This window comes from Ziziphus jujuba, chromosome 2, assembly GCF_031755915.1.
Source record: "Ziziphus jujuba cultivar Dongzao chromosome 2, ASM3175591v1".
Taxonomy (NCBI): Eukaryota; Viridiplantae; Streptophyta; class Magnoliopsida; order Rosales; family Rhamnaceae; genus Ziziphus; species Ziziphus jujuba.
This window is the reverse complement of record NC_083380.1, coordinates 34,160,560-34,175,576: the sequence shown is the minus strand read 5'-3', so window position 1 is coordinate 34,175,576 and position 15,017 is coordinate 34,160,560. Positions and strand designations below refer to the sequence as shown.

Genomic DNA, 15,017 nt, shown 5'->3' with positions numbered 1-15,017 from the left:
AAGGAGATAACTGCTCATAATTTTTCAATTCTTATCAATTTTTAAATATACTAAGTCAATGGCCAAGATAATTTGTCAAAATTTTTTTATCAAATATCTTGGTTCATTAAACATTTTTCCCGTATATTATAATAACATTTCATTTACAATAATATTTTATTCGTTGCGATCTTATACCAACATTCAAATGTTTTCATAAGCAAGATCAATTTGATTCCATATTAAATAAAAACAAAAATGGTTAAATTAATATTTTACCATGAAAGAACGCCCTATGAATTTTTTCTTTTTTCTGTTTTTTTAAAAAAATTCTCTCAATGATTACTTAATAAATTACGTAGTCTAATATTGTTTGTACAGTAGAAATTAATTATAATCTAAATAAAAAACTGAGGGGATCGCGTGTTGGTGGTAATCATAATTCATATGTTGTGTTTTGAAGTGTCGCTGGGGTATTTGACTTCACACCAACCACCTACCACCTGTTTCCCTCGCTTTATTTATTTTTGTTCTTATTTGTTGGGGCACTTGTTTATTCGAAGGGCGTTGTATTTTCTGGGAAGACAAAGAAGGTCTTCAGCAAATGTCATCCTCCTCCATAACCTGCAAAGGTATGCATATTCATTCATTTAAATTCCAACACAAAAATACATATTGGGATTGATTAGTTTATTGAAACCATTCTCTGTTTGTTTGTAATTGTTTTTTGTTGTTGAAACATGAAAATTAATTAAGCTGCGGTGGCATGGGAAGCTGGAAAGCCTTTGGTGATAGAGGAGGTGGAAGTAAGTCCTCCTCAACCAATGGAGATAAGGCTCAAAGTTGTCTCCACCTCTCTTTGCCGTAGTGATCTCACCGCTTGGGAATTCCAGGTATTTTCTCCCCCCTCTCTTCTTCTTCTTCTTCTTCTTATTCTTCTTCTTCTTCTTCTTCTTCTTCTTCTTTTTATTCAGTTTATTGTTTCTAATTAACGATATCTTCGTTTTAGGATAAAAAAGATTGTAAATTTAAGGAATCGAAATTGGTAGATTTTATTTCCTATTTCTTCCATATGCATGAAATGCTGCTTAGATTTTTGGTACTGTAGTTTACAGAAAACATGTCGGCAACATATCTATATGTATGTGTGTGTGTGTATATATATATATATATATATATTCTGCTTTTGCTTGCAAAAATTAGACCCATCAGGATCTAAAGTTGCAACTGACTTTGTTTCATTCATATCATTTACCTAATGTGTTCCGAAGTAGGTTCTTTTATTTTGTATGTTTATAAGCATGTCCACCTGGTCCCTTATTGAGAAGCTGAAGAACATCGAGAAAGTTCATCCACTCTTTTCTCTCCACATTACAATATTCATCCCTCAAGATTTACGGGTCTGATTTTTCTAACCTAATTGTCTTTTCCTTCTTCATTTTGCAGTCTATATTTCCCCGGATATTTGGCCACGAAGCATCGGGGTAATTTCTTCGTCTGTCCTCTATATGGTTAAATGTTCTTGATATGTTCTCCCCTGGTGGATGATCAAATAACTTTAATGCAATTGCAAACTCAAAAGAGATTACCAACCAATGGGCCAAATTCGCAAATGTTTTCTTCCAATTTCCACTTACATCAGCATTCTTATACATGTTAGAATCTGTACGATGATATGTAAGAGTAACAATTGGCCCTTTTATATGTCACAAAAATTTTCAATGTGTTTCGCATACTTAGTTGTGTATGACCAACTAGTCCATATTTGATTTTGATTTTGATTTTCCCCAAAACTGAATTTTGTAGGATTGTTGAAAGTGTGGGGGAGGGTGTCACTGAATTTAGTGTGGGGGATCATGTCCTTACCGCATTCACTGGAGAATGCCGGGCATGCAGGCAGTGCACATCAGCTAAAAGCAACATATGCCAAGTACTGGGGTTGGAGAGGAGAGGGTTAATGCATAGCGATCAGAAGACGCGCTTCTTCATCAAAGGGAAGCCCATTTATCATTATTGTGCAGTTTCAAGTTTTAGTGAATATATTGTGGTGAATTCTGGTTGTGCTGTAAAAATTAGCCCAGTTGTGCCTTTGGAGAAAATATGTCTTTTGAGCTGTGGAGTAGCTGCAGGTAAAGTTTTATCCATGAATTGTCATCAAATCATATTCAATCATGGCCTCTGTTTATATTGTTTTGTTTTCTTAAAATATATTTCATTTGCACACATATAGATATAGCCAGGCTGCAAATTTTTTGAAATTGGTTTTAGTTTATGTCAGTTTGAATTTAGAAGGCTTGTACCAATGACACTGAAATAATTATTTGAAGTTGGCACATGCTAAGACTAAATTGTTATCCCTGGTGGATAGAAGGGCTAGAAACCTGTTTGTGACATATTAAAAGAGATGATAATTCTTTATTGAGGGATCGATAGTAAACCTCCTAACAAGTGGAAGTTGGCGTTAGGTCTGGGTGCGGCTTGGAATGTTGCCGATATAACAAAAGGATCAACTGTAGCAATATTTGGTCTTGGAACTGTGGGCCTTTCTGTAAGTGCTGAAAACTTGGTGACAGATTTACCACTATATCTTCCCACCCTTGGCCACGCTGCAATGATTTTAAGTATTAACTACTTCTTTGCTGATAGGTTGCACAGGGTGCTAAGATAAGGGGAGCATCCCGAATCATTGGCATAGATACCAATCCTGAAAAAAGTGAAAAAGGTATTTTAGTTTTCACTATTTCTGAATTTGGATTTATACAGTTTCAAGAAGTCAATAATGCTTCTTTTATTGTCACAGCAAAAGCTTTTGGAATTACAGAATTTCTCAACCCCAATGACTATAATGAACCAATTCAACAGGTATTTGTTCAATCAAACAGGAAAAAATAAGAATCCCAATCCCACCTCTTAATGCAATCAAAGCTGACAAAAGAATTTTATAGGTAGCATGAAAGACCAAACACAGAGTTTAATATGGGGATTTCTTTCTTATTGATTAATTGGTCGAGATGATAGGAGTACTACCTTATCGCAGCTTTAATCAAATACAACTCAACAGAAATGAATAATGAATGGATAAAAAGAAAAAGCATTACCAGCTTCTCCTTTTCTGGTATTTTGCATGATAATTGTTTCTACTGGCACACTGATAAAGACATAAGTAAGACAAGAATTTGATGTTTATTTTGTTTGAAAAATTATATGCCATATATTTTCAGATTATTAAGAACATTACGGATGGAGGGGCAGACTACTCATTCGAATGTGTAGGTGATACTGGAATGATAACCACCGCATTGCAGTCTTGTTGCGATGTAATTCTTTAAATATCTCAGGTCTATATGTTTTTTAATATCTTTATCAAAAACTTACTTGGCTTCATTCTTGCTTTGCTGTTTGTTGTAGGGATGGGGTTTGACAGTTACACTTGGTGTACCAAAAGTAAAACCGGAAATAACAGCTCACTATGCAATGTTTCTTACCGGAAGAACATTGAAAGGAACCTTATTTGGAGGATGGAAACCCAAATCTGACCTTCCTTCATTAGTAGACATGTACACTGAGAAGGTAATAGTTAACATGATAACTTCATTACCTCGTTTTTCTTCTTCTATGTTAATGTTTTGCCATCATTAGCAGCAGGTTACTTTTTTCCCTAGTACCAAAGATGTTCTACTTTATTGTTTTGCCATCATTAACAGCAGGTTACTCTTTGCTCTAATACCAAAGATGGCTTTTATTGAATGCTATGTGCTAGCATGGGTTGCTAAAATTTCTAGTTTTTGATGCAGTAAAGACCCCGAACATATTTGGTCCATACTAAAATTCTTAATTTAGATGTACCAAAGGACGAGTCAGACATGCAATTTTGTGTTTCAGTTTAGATCGCTATATTCATCCTGGAATCCTGTATGAGGGATATGACGGTGCTTGGTTTTTGTTGGGGTTGTTTCTAAAATCAAGTCATGGTAAAGTACTGAAAAAGGCATGCACGAGTTGTAGTGCTTTTATTGTGTTTGTATTGTGAAACAACTAACGTGCTTCATGTCTACTTCATAGTCCTTCCTAGTTGAAGAGATCGGGAGTTGATTGTTCAATTTGAATGATATTGCAGGTAATCCAGATCGATGAGTACATAACGCATAACCTGCAATTTGAGGAAATCAACAAAGCTTTTAGTCTCATGAAAGAGGGCAAGTGTTTGCGTTGTGTCATCCACATGCCAAACTGATATAATCTCAAACTGATGAACAACATGTTTGTCAGGTACAGGCTTGGTTGCCATGATGAAGCAATTCTTCCACTCGCAGAGATGCTAACATACATCTCAAATCATGTTTTTGCAATCTCAATTCTCAAAACGATTATAAACGCACACCAAATGTCTGCACAATGGAAATTTATTTCTATTGTATCCTGAAACAAAACATTGCACCTGGGATCTGCGACTATAATCACAATTTACGTTTATGTCAACATGCATATTTTGCTCATCGGATCAACTTTATAATCACTCATATGTTTGGAGAAACCAAATATCATTTGAAGGTTAGGAAATTATTAAGGAAAAGAGAAATAATCATAAAAAAGAATTAATACTATCTAAAAAGAGGAAACGTTGCTGGGCTTTTAACTTCTAGTTAACTGTTAAAGAATTAACAACAATTTAGTAGGGGACCAATACAGCAAGCATTGATTTCTATTTATTTAAAGAACGGGATAAATAAATAAAAAATTCTTTTCATAAAATTAATAAAGAACGGTAAATAAAAAATTATTGATGAAGGTTTGATGTACTTTATTCATGTCTCCGCTGAGACATTTCAATGACAAAGCTATTTATTATGTTTTCAAACACCGATTTCAAGTTTGAATATTTCACCCTTCATATACACGTATATGGATATAATTGTCTGAGTAATTTAAAATTTTACATAAATGCTATTTTTAATTTTCTTTTTTGTGAAAACAGAATTTTACCCTATTCATATTGTTACATGTGCTTGAATACATTGTGAAGGCACATGGTTCAAGCACATGGCCTCTACCAAATCCGATAACAGTTTTTCTCTTTATTGGTAGGTCACCAGTGAAACTGTTTTCATATGCCAATCAAGGCCCAACTGAAAAAAATGTATTTAATACAAACTAAGAAACGTACAACAAAACCCTTCCTCAAGCAAGGTCAATTGAATCCAGACAAAAGAAGAGAAAAAAACATTTGTAATAATAGTTTCTTGCTTAGCTGAACTAACCCACATATAGTAGACGTGTAGAGCTTGTATATGTGATTATTAGGTAAGGGAAGGTGAGACTGCAACCCAAATCACCTCCTATCCTATGAGCAACAAAGAGAGTCCCTTAGACAAAGCCCTAAAAATGAAGATTCTAAGGCTATTAATATGTTATCCAAGGCTTTCTTGTAAAGCTTCTCAATTCATACTTTTGAGGAAGAAGAACATCAATCAATATTAATGGCAGACCACCAAAGGATCCATCCTTCTGTGGATGTGGAAGCACCACCAACAGCACCTCCAGTGGCGCCTCATCCTCCATCAACCTTGGAGAAAGGTACTGCAATTCAGCGTAGTTCTTCTCAGTTGCAGCCTAGAGCTGTCCCTGTGATCCCTGCAATGCCACCAAAGAATAGAAGCTGTTGCTGCAAATGCATATGCTGGACGGTGAGCCTCATTGTCCTCCTGCTGATTATCATTGGGGCCACCATTGGCATTCTCTACCTGGTTTTCAAGCCAAAGCTTCCCAACTACTCCATTGATAGCTTAAGGATCAGTGACCTCCGGCTCAACTTTGATATGACACTGTATGCTAAATTTGGTGTGAAGATCACAGCCAACAATCCAAACAAGAAAATTGGAATTTACTATGAGAAAGGTGGACGGTTGAGTGTTTGGTACACAAATACACAGCTTTGTCAAGGGTCACTGCCAAACTTCTATCAAGGACACCAGAACAAAACTGTACTCAACGTCGCCTTGACTGGCCAAACAGAGTCCGGAAACACTCTGATGAGAGCACTGCAGGATCAACAACAAACAGGGCGCATCCCCTTGGATCTCAAGGTTGATGCACCAGTAGCAATCAAACTCGGAAGGTTAAAGTTGAGAAAGGTTAGGATATTAGGAGGATGCATGCTGGTGGTTGATAGTCTAACTTCTAATAATCTCATCAGCATAAAAGCTAGTAACTGTAAATTCAGAATGAAGCTTTAAGTTCCATCCTTCCAGTTTTCTGATTCAACTGGGAAGCTATAGAATTTTCATACATCATTATATTATTTTAGGGATACAATATTTTTTTCTTGATAAGTTTTGGTATTTGTTCTGCCATTTCAGATTGGAAGCTTGTTGCTTTTCCATTTCATACATTAGCAGCAATAATTTCTCTTATGGTTTCTATTCCTTTCCTAGAACAGCTGGATAGCTGAATCTAAATCTCATTTTCTTCTGATGCTGTAAACAAGAAATACTTGAACAATAATTTATTTTTCAGTTTTTTCTGTATTATATTGCATATTATTGGCTGAGAACAGGTAGGGAGAAAATGAGATCATGCTAAAAAAGAGATTAGTTACCCAACAATTTTTTATGTAGGTTGGTAAACAAATAGATGTAAGTTTGACCCTTTACCAATATTTTTTATACCTTAAGAAAGATAAATGGTAAAAGCAATAGAAGCAACAAAATTCCAAATAAAAGGACACGGTTTCAGTTATTTTTCTGAATTCATTTACGATTTTTAGAATTTTTTCCCATGAGAAGTGCCTGTTTTTTTGGTGTAAAGAGGATCATTTAATTATGTATGCAAATATGCAAATATGCAATTATTTAGGAGGCTGATACAATTATGTAACTCTAAAATGTACACGAAGCTATTAATAAATGTAAATAAAGATCCAACAAGTTCTATCATTTTATGAACAGTTGGGATTCTGTTACCTTCAGTGGTGGTTAGAACACAACAGAACTAATCACCAGTTAAGGCTCGAGGCTTATGCACAATGGTAAACAGGGACATCCCAGTCTGTGAAATCGCCCTCACAAATGCCATATTCGCTGTTAAAGTAGGAGCATGCCAGTAATCACCAGTACCAAAAACAAGCTTATTTTTCAATGCAAGCTTCCTTGTGGTTGGGAGGCTCATCATCCGATCTGAGGGACAGTCAGGCACTACCCTGTTCCAGGCCTGACCAATGTCAGTGCACAAAAGCTTATTCACTTTCAAAAAAGTGCAGTAAGATACAAGACCTCATCATATCCAATCTAACTATGGAAAAAACATAAGAGCCCCAAAACTCCTGCAACCAGCATTGTATAACATACTAAACATGAGTGGAAAAAAAGGCTTAATTTTCTTTCCTGCAAATTAAAATAGTCTCAAAACTCCTCATAATAGTTAGATTATTGCACAGCCCACAAAAGAAGAAAATATTATAGACCTTATGTGGATTTACAAGTTTAACTTTATAATTTGTCTCTGTTTACCATCAAATTAATGAGATCCACCCAATTTGTTAAAGAAGACAATCAAATTAATCAGAAACTCACATGAGTTTTCTAAGCAAATAAGCAGCTCTCAACTTCTCATTAGACCCTCCACACATTGCTACCAAATCCTTGAACTCTGAACAAACACTTCCGCAAATTATGCCTCTCTTTCCAGATAGAATGCTGCCCAATTCCATATGCATCGGATTCTGAATTTCAGACATCACCTGGTAGATAAGAGAAAAATAGACTGAAAACTCGTACCTAAGCATCAGAGACTGTTATACAAAAAGCATGTTAATGCACATTGTGACAGAAATTTTTTTCTAAGATGTCGTCTGAGTAGATGAAAAAGTTGAATAAACTTTTCTGCAAAGTGTGAACCACAATTGAATAGTTGTTGAAAAGAACTGGAAAAGCTAGAGGAACTTTACTTTTATTCAAAATTTCCAACCCCGCTTGGGAAAGAAAAACAACAAAAAAGGTTTTAGCAGTAAGATTGATGAAATTAATTGATCAAACTAGGCACTATGTATACACGCTGTACACACCAATAATGCAACCTAAGTAATATGCAGTTCAATTGGCAAAAACCCAATGTTGGTCCATTCAAATGTAGTTTCATTTGCATTAATTAAAACAATCTGCATCAAACTTTCACATAAAACAAACAAACAAACAAAAAAATTAAAATTAAATAAATAAAAGAATGACAAAACCTTTAAAGCTGAAGTAATAGTCGGGCTCAGATCACTACTAAAGATTGGAAAAGGGTTAACAACCTATGAATCCAGCCAGCCAACATATAAAAGTTCTTAAACTTTTTTAAATGGGTAAATTATCTAATGGCTGTTTATAATGAAACATCAAATAGCTTCCAGAAGCACTACCCTCAGGCAAAGAAATTTTCATATCCTAACCTGATCTGTCAAACAATTCACCAGGTGCCAATCATACATAAGGAAGAGATGCACAATTATCATCCATTACTAGCTGCCAACACAAACTAGAACTGAAAAACGTACCTGTCCAATCACAAACTCATAGTTACCCTTAAATCGCTGCCTCAATTCACCTTCTGGGGTAGCCAAAAGCTTTTTAGTTGCACCATTACTGATTCCTGATATAAGAGCAATCAAAGCAGTTGTATCGAAATTTATAAAATCACCTCCTCCCAACAGGTTCTGTAGCTTAGTACGTTCGGCATCTTTTACATGTAGCAAGCAGACTTCCATTCTTGAAAGAAGAAAGCAGAAGGAGAAACCCATGTTTCTCTCCATATGATCCTCTGAAACCTCCGCCTCAGCAGCCACTGGACTAGAGCCTTTGGCATCACATTCTGAAGCCTCTGCCTTAACAGCATGCCTAATTTCATAAACCTTTATTTCGAGTATGCAAGCCTCTTGATATGTTCTGGCAAGTACATTAATCCATTCACCTTCTGAATCCTCAGTGAAATTAAAATCAAAAACAGAAAATTCCAATCCCAGCTCTGCAGCTCCAAATTCTTCTTTCAGTTTCTCATACACCAAACTGCCAAGTCCATTTGAGAAGAAGAGTATGATTGAGGAAGGCTTTAGTGCAATAGAAGACTTCGCAGCAATAAGAATCTGCTCAATGCGGAATTTCAAGCCCTTATATTTTTTGGATTGGTTCCATAAAATGTACTTTGGGTTCCTATCAGATACAAGAATCCAGACTGGCTTTCTATTGAGAGTACAAACTATATCAACATGGACACCTTTTGAACAAGAATCACTTTTCTGTCCATTTTTAGTGGTAGGTGACAGGAAAATTGGCTTGCAAACACGTGAAACTCCAGTAATGAAAGGCTGTTGCAGAATGTGAACAACTGCCTCAATATGACCAATGTTGACACTAGCATCATATTAAGAACATATTAATATTTCAGAAAACAGTAGCTGCTTAAGATAAAATAATTAGATAAGTCATTATATAAAGAAAATATTAAATAAATAACAAAAACAAATGAATAAACATGAATCCCATACTAAAATAGGTAAAAACATGCTCATGATATGTTTTAACCAGAAGCTAATATTATGTTTTAACCACAAAGTTAATATCAGAAAACTACTTAATTCTTTTATGTGCCTGATGTTTAATTAGAGCAATTTCAAAGTTGGCAGAAATGGAAACTAAAGATGTTAATATTTACTGTAAAATGCAAGAAGCTGCACATGTCTCACCACGAGAGAGAGAGAGGGAGAACTGGGGGAGAGCTTTTCATGCAAGATGCCAATGTTCAGTCTTATAATTGAATCGATAGAAAGAAGAGACAGGAAGGTATTTCTGATTTGAAGTTCATCAAAATGGCGAGCAAACTTCATTCAACATGAGATCAAGCCAATGTTCAATGTTACTATTCAGCATACGATAACAATTTCCCATCCAAGATTTCTTGCTTTCTCGTTGAATTGTTTCCTCTTTATATTGTTTTAAACATAATAATAAAAGAAACCGAATAAAATAAAATGGGAGTACATAGAATGGACAAACCTGAGGGAATTCAAAGCAGATGAGGACCGGCAAAGGAAGCTGAGTTCGGACTGGGCCAATTTCAAGAGAGTATGCTGGCAAGAAGCATTGATGTTGTTATTGAAAGCGGGCAAGGCCTCTATTCTTTCTATCACCCTTCTGCATCTCTTCTTTGCCAATTCCAATTGAACTACAATTGGTTCCTTTCTCATTCTCTCTTGATTACTCACCACAACCACAGCTCTTCCAACAATAAATAATATTTTTCACATGACTTTGGAAGTTCGTATAGCTGTAGCATTGAGAAAGCTGCAAGAACAAATGTATAATTGAAAATTTGCTGACATATAAATTACTAACTAGTTCACTCCTTCAGATTACTCAGTATGAAGACAGACTATGGAATTTGGTTACTCCAAATAATGAAAAGCCCTAGCTGAAGTGCCAATAAGCAGCATTTTCAAAAAGCACTATTTTTGCCAAGTTTGCATTGAGAAAACTAACAAGGAAAGGAAACTGAGTTTTCCACCCAGTTAGAACGATTATGGGCATTTCCCAGAATTCATCATTTACTCATATTGTGTTGCATCCAGCCAAAAGGTAGGATCTTGCACAACTAAAAAGCAACCAGACCCACTTCATAAACTAATCAATTAGCTACAAAATGTACACCCTCAACAGTAGTAAAGCCTTAAAGGAGAGGAACAAAACCTTAACAGAAACTCATGCATGTCTAATCTAATCAATATAGCAAAAAGAAAGAGTGGAAGTGGTCAATTGGAGAAAGCAGGCGGAGACTGACCTGATAATTTATTGATTAGAGAGAACCCGCGCAGCCAAGATCGAATAGATCTTGATTTTCTTCTTCGCTTCCTTGTGTAGTAGAGCGTTCTCCTGGCTTTGTTACAAGGACAAAAATGATGTCGTTTTAGCTAGCAGGTGGAAGTGTGTCCAAATCCATAATATGATCGTTTTGGTGGTTCCCCCTAAACGTTTTGCCCTAATGAATTACCCAAAATGCCACACGACGTCGTTTTTATTTTAAACCCTCAACGTTTTCTCTCCTTCTAAAATCTTCCATAGCTTGCTTCTTGTGTTTCCATTTGAAGCGCTCTATTTGTTAGGGACTGTGACCGACTGCGAAGACGATGATATACACGGCGATTGACACCTTCTACCTGACGGACGAGCAGCTCAAGAATTCACCCTCCAGGAAAGACGGCATAGATGAAGTCACGGAAACCACTCTCAGAATCTATGGCTGCGATCTCATTCAAGAAAGCGGCATCTTGCTCCGATTGTATCTCTCTCTCTCTCTCTCTCTCTCTCTCTCGTCCTTTTATTGTAACTTAATATATATATATATATATGTATATTTCATTTTACTTACAACTTTTAATTTGTAACAGACCACAAGCTGTAATGGCGACCGGCCAGGTTCTGTTCCACCGTTTCTATTGCAAGAAGTCGTTTGCCCGCTTTAATGTCAAGGTTTGTTTTTTTGTTATTATTTTTATATTGGTTGCCAACCCTTTTGTTTGGGTGCCTAGAAAATGTAGAACTTGAATGGAGTACGGGGTATGTTTTGAGTGGTAAAAAGATTAAATAATGTACTTCTGACACGCAGTATCATTGTACTTGATTTAACTAACAGCTTTACTTCCTCATGTCCATGTGTTTCATGTTTTATTTCAATGTCTATCATGTGTTGCAGATAAGTAGAGCAGCAAGTTGTTTGGTTTTAGTTAATGTTAGCACCATGTTTATGTCAGTTCTAATGCCTTGGTGGGTGGAATGATGATTTCTCACAGAAAGTAGCGGCTAGTTGTGTTTGGCTCGCCTCAAAGCTGGAGGAGTGCACTAGGAAAGCTAGACAAGTTATAATTGTTTTCCACAGAATGGAATGTAGGAGGGAGAATTTACCCATTGATTATTTGGACCACTTTTCAAAGGTTGAAACTTGAAAGCTTCATCTTTGTAATTGTGATTGACTGTTGTTTTTGTTTATCATCTTCGTACTTTTAAGCGAAACCAAAGCTTTTTAGCTATGAAATCTCTACCAGCTTTTATACTATTTGAGAACATTGTGATGTTTTTTTTTTTTTTTTTTTTTTTTTTTTTTTTTTTTTGGGCCCTTTTCTTGTCTCATCTGCAAGAGTGCTTAATTTAGCGTCCAAGATACTGTCCTGTATGCATGAACTTCATGTTCTCATGAAAAATTGTCTTCTCTTTCTTGACAGAAATATTCAGACTTGAAGATGGAGTTGAGTAGAACAGAAAGACATATATTGAAAGAGATGGGTTTCATTTGTCATGTGGAACATCCTCATAAATTCATATCAAATTACCTTGCAACCCTTGAAACACCTCCAGAGCTAAGGCAAGAAGCATGGAATCTAGCAAATGATAGGTATATATCGCCTATTCTCTTAACTAGATATTTTGATTTATTTATTTACCCTCAAATTTTTGTATGTGGCGTGATAAATCAAATGTTGTAGTTGGTCCATTTCGTAGTGATTCTCCATTCCTGTTTTGGCTGTTGTAGTCTCAACATAACTCATGAATAATTGTACCTTGATTACACACACAAAATGTGTCATGTAAAATTGTAAATCAATCTAGTTCAGTTTGAAAATTTTGAATAGGTGAACTGCACTAGTTTGGTTGGCCGTTAGAAATATTGCCTTCTAGGTGGGTGCTATGTGGTGAAATGCATTCTTGCATGCACTTCTTTGAATATGGGATCAAACACAAAGGCCTATTGTTACGTCCAAAACTGAATGAGCTACTGGAGATAAGAGTAAAAATTGTAGACATAAAAGGAAAGCCGTCTTCTTCAGTTAGCCTCAGTTTTTTCATGAGATTAACATAGTATATTTTGGGAAAGCTGTAAAAAATTAAAAATAAAAACCATGAAATTTGGAGCTTCTCTTGAAATTTCTCAAATTCCAATTGATAAGAAGTTAAATATTTAAGACCAAGTCCAATTGTGTTTGTGGTCTCCTGTATTGTTGACAATACACCTGTTTATTAGACATGAAATTCGAATCTAATTGCATACAAGCTTTGAAGCTTCTTATTGCATTTTGGTGAGTTAAATCTGCCTGTATTTGTGTAACTTTTTAATTATGTAGTCTTCTTTTGTTGATTTTCTTTTCCATTGTATGAGGAAGCCTATGGGTTATCGGTGATTTTTGGAGTTCTAAGCACATATTAAGATATAAGTATGTTATAGATGGTGGTTAAATTTTAATGTTAGCATCACATAATATGGCTTGTTAACACACAATTGAATCAAGTCATATAGCTGCTACTGCAAGGTGGAAAAAGAAAAATATGCAGTGGATTAGACTTTTTAAGTTTGATGCATAGATTGGATGTTGTTGAACTTGATACATGATAGAGTTTATTTATTGTTGATATAGTTGGACTAACTAAAAACCTATATTAGGATGTCTCTATTTCCCGAAAGCTTTTACTGTTTGTGGTTTGATGGTTTGATTTCTTGCTGTTGGATTTTGGCATTCACAATAACGCTCTCAACTAAATGTTTAATATTTTAATATAAATTCTGTTCAACTGTTCGTTTGATGCAGTTTGCGTACAACACTGTGTGTTCGATTCAAGAGTGAGGTTGTGGCTTGTGGGGTTGTATATGCTGCTGCTCGCAGGTTTCAGGTACCTCTTCCTGAGAACCCACCATGGTGGAAGGCATTTGATGCTGAGAAATCAGGGATTGATGAAGTTTGTAGGGTTTTAGCTCACCTTTACAGTCTTCCCAAAGCACAGTATATACCAGTTTGCAAGGATGGTGATTCATTTACATTTTCTAACGCATCATGGGATTCACAATCTCAGCCAGTTTCAAAGGTAATTCTTCTCCTCTTCCACAAAATTTAGTCACATTGTGTAATTATATAGCATTTGCTGAGGCAAATGAAAATGGAGGGGTGTTAAAGGCAGTGGTTGTTAATCAGTAGTGTAAAGGCAATACTTGTTTGATGTGATTGGAAAACCTATGATGAATGAGTGGACAAATAGAATGTGATAATTATATCGTGCTATCTTTCCATAAAACTGGTATTTCATTAGCAATCCTTCATTTTTTGTTCTGCAGGAAGTTTCACAGCATAGCAATCCAGCTAATGACGATGCCTCTGTTTCAAAGGCACCTCCTGTTTCAGTTAGTTTAGAATCTGGTGGAGCCAAAAGTTCATCGATCAAGGTTGATATTGACAAGCCAAAGGAGTCCAAGAAAAGTGATGATGAATCCAAGAGCATGGTTGTTGAAGGGCAGACAAAAGAAGAGCCAATACTGAAGTCCAAGTCTGAACGTAGATCAGAAGTCAGTGGGGACAGGAACAAGGAGAGGGAAAGGGAGAGGGAAAGAGAGAGGGAGAGGGAGAGGGATAGAACGAAGGGTCGGGATCGTGATAGGGGAAGGGATTCCGACCGGGAAAAAGAGCGAGATGAGGTCGACAGGGACAGAGATAAAATGAAAGACCGAGGGCATCGTTCCAAGGACAGAACAAAAGATTCAGGTTGGTCTATGAGTTCCTTGTTTATGGACACTTTTGAAAACATATTGGTCTTCTTCTCAATTGCTTTATGGCATGCTCAAGACTTAAAAGTATATGGTTTTGTATTTTGTTTGCAGGACATGCGGAGAAATCAAGACATCATTCATCACGAGGTACATATTTTTTTAGTAAAAGTGCTTTGATGATAGTTTCTCTCTCTAGATCATTGAGTTGTGTAATCCAGTACCCTTATCTCACATTGCAGATCGTGACTACCACAGCTATTCTTCACGGGACAAGGACCGCCATAGGCACCATTCATATGCTTGAACCACTCTTCAAGATGTGCTTTCCTTTTCTTATAAGCTTGTTATTAAAATGTAATTTTATTTAAATGAACACAGATTGTATTTTATTTTATAATCTCTCTCTTTCACTTCGTATATGCATAAATGAATTTGGAAGTTTCAAAAGCTCCTAAATGGAATGCATGTAAATGAATTGAGAT

The 15,017-nt window shown here is 35.9% G+C and overlaps 4 protein-coding genes across 11 annotated transcripts; 3 read left to right on the top strand and 1 right to left on the bottom strand.

The window, feature by feature from the left end:
* The first annotated feature begins 421 nt into the window (after positions 1-421).
* On the top strand, positions 422-4,458 carry LOC107419601 (alcohol dehydrogenase-like 6). Of its 4 annotated transcripts, XR_007240942.2 has the most exons (11): positions 422-611; positions 736-872; positions 1,426-1,463; positions 1,786-2,108; positions 2,445-2,527; positions 2,626-2,701; positions 2,780-2,841; positions 3,201-3,296; positions 3,388-3,549; positions 3,774-3,950; positions 4,097-4,458. XR_007240942.2 is itself a non-coding variant. In XM_016028344.4 (10 exons), exons 1-10 carry the CDS (start codon positions 584-586, stop codon positions 4,211-4,213), a joined length of 1,074 nt encoding a protein of 357 aa, XP_015883830.3. In that variant the 5' UTR covers positions 422-583; the 3' UTR covers positions 4,214-4,458. The 4 variants fall into 4 exon arrangements, 3 of the variants coding, with proteins under 3 accessions (XP_015883830.3, XP_048329589.2, XP_015883827.3); XM_016028344.4 differs by lacking the exon at positions 3,774-3,950 and having other exon boundaries at positions 3,201-3,248; XM_016028341.4 differs by lacking the exon at positions 3,774-3,950 and having other exon boundaries at positions 423-611.
* Positions 4,459-5,076: 618 nt separating this feature from the next.
* On the top strand, positions 5,077-6,506 carry LOC107419612 (NDR1/HIN1-like protein 6). Its single transcript, XM_016028360.4, has one exon. The coding sequence runs from the start codon at positions 5,457-5,459 to the stop codon at positions 6,210-6,212; it is 756 nt and encodes a 251-aa protein (XP_015883846.3). The 5' UTR covers positions 5,077-5,456; the 3' UTR covers positions 6,213-6,506.
* On the bottom strand, positions 5,890-10,948 carry LOC107418712 (uncharacterized). Of its 5 annotated transcripts, none has more exons than XM_016027416.4 (6): positions 10,789-10,947; positions 10,008-10,295; positions 8,513-9,365; positions 7,548-7,714; positions 6,939-7,174; positions 5,890-6,049 (listed from the first exon to the last, which is right to left on the bottom strand). In XM_016027416.4, exons 2-5 carry the CDS (start codon positions 10,196-10,198, stop codon positions 6,967-6,969), a joined length of 1,419 nt encoding a protein of 472 aa, XP_015882902.2. In that variant the 5' UTR covers positions 10,199-10,295; positions 10,789-10,947; the 3' UTR covers positions 5,890-6,049; positions 6,939-6,966. The 5 variants fall into 5 exon arrangements, with proteins under 5 accessions (XP_015882902.2, XP_024929802.2, XP_015882903.2 ...); XM_025074034.3 differs by having other exon boundaries at positions 8,513-9,020; positions 10,789-10,946; XM_016027417.4 differs by lacking the exon at positions 10,789-10,947 and adding an exon at positions 9,698-9,832 and having other exon boundaries at positions 10,008-10,149.
* A 38-nt stretch (positions 10,949-10,986) lies between these two features.
* On the top strand, positions 10,987-14,952 carry LOC107418713 (cyclin-L1-1). The gene is made up of 8 exons (XM_048473631.2): positions 10,987-11,286; positions 11,396-11,477; positions 11,798-11,938; positions 12,227-12,396; positions 13,586-13,859; positions 14,107-14,530; positions 14,647-14,682; positions 14,775-14,952. The coding sequence occupies exons 1-8, from the start codon at positions 11,135-11,137 to the stop codon at positions 14,837-14,839; spliced, it is 1,344 nt and encodes a 447-aa protein (XP_048329588.1). The 5' UTR covers positions 10,987-11,134; the 3' UTR covers positions 14,840-14,952.
* The last annotated feature ends 65 nt before the right edge of the window (positions 14,953-15,017 follow it).

Coding starts and splice junctions, on each gene's coding strand:
- LOC107419601 (XM_016028341.4), top strand. CDS start 584: ATGTCATCCTCCTCCATAACCTGCAAAG. Junction 612..735: donor CTCCTCCATAACCTGCAAAG/GTATGCATATTC, acceptor AAATTAATTAAG/CTGCGGTGGCATGGGAAGCT. Junction 1,464..1,785: donor TTTGGCCACGAAGCATCGGG/GTAATTTCTTCG, acceptor TGAATTTTGTAG/GATTGTTGAAAGTGTGGGGG.
- LOC107419612 (XM_016028360.4), top strand. CDS start 5,457: ATGGCAGACCACCAAAGGATCCATCCTTCTGTGGATGTGGAAGCACCA.
- LOC107418712 (XM_016027416.4), bottom strand. CDS start 10,198: ATGAGAAAGGAACCAATTGTAGTTCAATTGGAATTGGCAAAGAAGAGA. Junction 9,366..10,007: donor TCTGCTTTGAATTCCCTCAG/GTTTGTCCATTC, acceptor ATATGATGCTAG/TGTCAACATTGGTCATATTG. Junction 7,715..8,512: donor ATGAGTTTGTGATTGGACAG/GTACGTTTTTCA, acceptor CTTATCTACCAG/GTGATGTCTGAAATTCAGAA.
- LOC107418713 (XM_048473631.2), top strand. CDS start 11,135: ATGATATACACGGCGATTGACACCTTCTACCTGACGGACGAGCAGCTC. Junction 13,860..14,106: donor AATCTCAGCCAGTTTCAAAG/GTAATTCTTCTC, acceptor TTTGTTCTGCAG/GAAGTTTCACAGCATAGCAA. Junction 14,531..14,646: donor GGACAGAACAAAAGATTCAG/GTTGGTCTATGA, acceptor TTTTGTTTGCAG/GACATGCGGAGAAATCAAGA.